Source organism: Micropterus dolomieu, unplaced genomic scaffold, assembly GCF_021292245.1.
Source record: "Micropterus dolomieu isolate WLL.071019.BEF.003 ecotype Adirondacks unplaced genomic scaffold, ASM2129224v1 contig_8911, whole genome shotgun sequence".
Taxonomy (NCBI): Eukaryota; Metazoa; Chordata; class Actinopteri; order Centrarchiformes; family Centrarchidae; genus Micropterus; species Micropterus dolomieu.
This window is the reverse complement of record NW_025737897.1, coordinates 1-2,332: the sequence shown is the minus strand read 5'-3', so window position 1 is coordinate 2,332 and position 2,332 is coordinate 1. Positions and strand designations below refer to the sequence as shown.

General features: G+C 39.3%; 1 protein-coding gene across 1 annotated transcript; it reads left to right on the top strand.

Moving 5' to 3' along the window:
- Positions 1 to 462: 462 nt before the first annotated feature.
- On the top strand, positions 463 to 1,858 carry LOC123965232 (sodium- and chloride-dependent betaine transporter-like; the record flags this gene model as incomplete). The annotated part of the gene is made up of 5 exons (XM_046041805.1): positions 463 to 643; positions 804 to 938; positions 1,112 to 1,249; positions 1,501 to 1,588; positions 1,808 to 1,858. Coding segments are annotated over exons 1-5 (593 nt in total), but the record flags the coding sequence as incomplete, so codon positions are not given.
- Between the last annotated feature and the right edge of the window lie 474 nt (positions 1,859 to 2,332).

Sequence of the window (2,332 nt, the reverse complement as noted above, 5' to 3'; positions counted from 1 at the left end):
TAAGGTACATATTCACATTAGGAATAGACAGGAAAAGCAGCAAATATCAGTTTGCACAAACATATATTTAAATGCATGCTTTCAAACTAAGTCAGCATTGGTCTCTTAAAGAAGTCCCCCCTGGCTCGTGTAAGGTACATATTCACATTAGGAATAGACAGGAAAAGCAGCAAATATCAGTTTGCACAAACATATATTTAAATGCATGCTTTCAAACTAAGTCAGCATTGGTCTCTTAAAGAAGTCCCCCCTGGCTCGTGTAAGGTACATATTCACATTAGGAATAGACAGGAAAAGCAGCAAATATCAGTTTGCACAAACATATATTTAAATGCATGCTTTCAAACTAAGTCAGCATTGGTCTCTTAAAGAAGTCCCCCCTGGCTCGTGTAAGGTACATATTCACATTAGGAATAGACAGGAAAAGCAGCAAGTACTTTTGAAATCTAACTGAAACACACAATGGATGAAGTTTTTGATGTTGAGATGAACGGACAGAGAAGAAAAACAGAAAATGAGAAGAGGGCTGGAGAGAGAGGACAGTGGGCCAGTAAAACAGAATATATTCTGGTTGTTGCAGGAAATGTGGTCGGCCTGGGCAACGTGTGGAGATTTCCTTACCTCTGCTACAAGAACGGTGGAGGTGAATCCTTCAAGCTGTTTTAGAAGAGATGCATTATTCTGACTGTAGTGAACTGAAATAATGTTTGGTTGTATTAATGATTTCTGTGTGAAAAGATGTCACTTAGGCTAATTAATATGTAATTTCCATGAGCATACATGTCTCTGTATTTACTGTATAGGTGCCTTTCTGGTGCCATATGGTCTGTTAGCCGTAGTATGTGGGATACCTCTGTTCCTACTGGAGACCTCAGTTGGTCAGTACACCCAGGAAGGTTTCATCACCGGCTGGAGGAAAATTTGTCCACTGGCACAAGGTGAGTTGATATGAGTTGAACTAAAATGTGCTGTCAAAAGAAAGAGATAAAAAGCCAATGTAGTTTATACAATAAATTAATATTTTCTTCAAAGATTATTCAAGCTGTTTTGCCAGTATTTAATGTCTAATCAGGTTCTGTTTTTTTAACTGTGGTTTGTATTTCTACTGTAGGAATAGGATTTGGACAGCTGACGATTTCACTTTGTTTCTTCATCTACGTTTTAATTGAAGCTTGGGCTCTGTTCTACTTGGTGTTCTCATTCAGATCCCAGCTTCCCTGGGCCCACTGTGAGAACACCTGGAATACAGGTGAGGCTATTGAATCTACTTTAAATTGTTAAAGCTTGGAGAAAACATTAGCTAGTGTCTAACTCCATAGCCACAAAATTTGACCTAAAACCCAGTGGTTAATTATGCTAAACATTGGTTGTGGATCACTAAAATGATAAGCCACCAGGTTGCCAGTTTAACACACATAAATACACCTTCACATAAACTTTACAGTTTAAAACCTTCAATTCACTTAACCTCAATGAAATTCTTGTTTGTCCCCAAACCAGCTAACTGCCTTGCTCTTCAGACTTTCAATTCATCTAATGTGACTACAGATCAGACTAACACCACCTCTGCTGCAACTGAGTTCTGGGAGTGAGTCTGATCTTTTTCTTCAAGTGAACCATAATGAAATGTAAAGTAGTGTATCAGTATTTCACTTTTGATGCATTAATGCCATGATTTCTTTTAATGTTTTCATACTTCAACTAAAACAAGTGATGTTTCTACATATGACTCTGCAAATCCCAACCTCACACATCCTTTTCCAGCACTTTGTGTCACATCATGGGTACCTTGTAAATTTCTCCTCAGACGGCGGGTGCTGGCCATGTCTAGAGGCATTGAGGATCTGGGCAGTGTGAGGTGGGATCTGGCTTTGTGTCTTCTGGCCTGCTGGGTGTTCTGCTACTTCAGTATCTGGAAAGGTGTCAGATCTTCTGGAAAGGTCCTGGCGAAACTCTCTTCTCTTTATCTACGCATATAATCATCAGCAACCTATAGTCATTACTTCTTTCAGTGTGCAAACTATACCATAGCTTTCGGGGGAGCTCAGTTTTGGTGTATGTGTGGGGGGGCAGGCATAGTAATAATAATAATAATAATGAAAATAAGTTATTATTATTATTATTATGTAGCCATTTTGCTACAATTACTCTTGACACGACAGCTGCAGCTGAGTTTGTGACTTGACCTTTCTTTATTCTGTGAGAGGGAAGAATTTAGAAAAGTTGCGTGACGTGCAGAAGTACATGTATCATGCATAATATTCATCCAGCCAGAGGGAACGATCACAAACCGTTCACAGCGTGTCGGTCATACTAGCGACATAACCCGTAC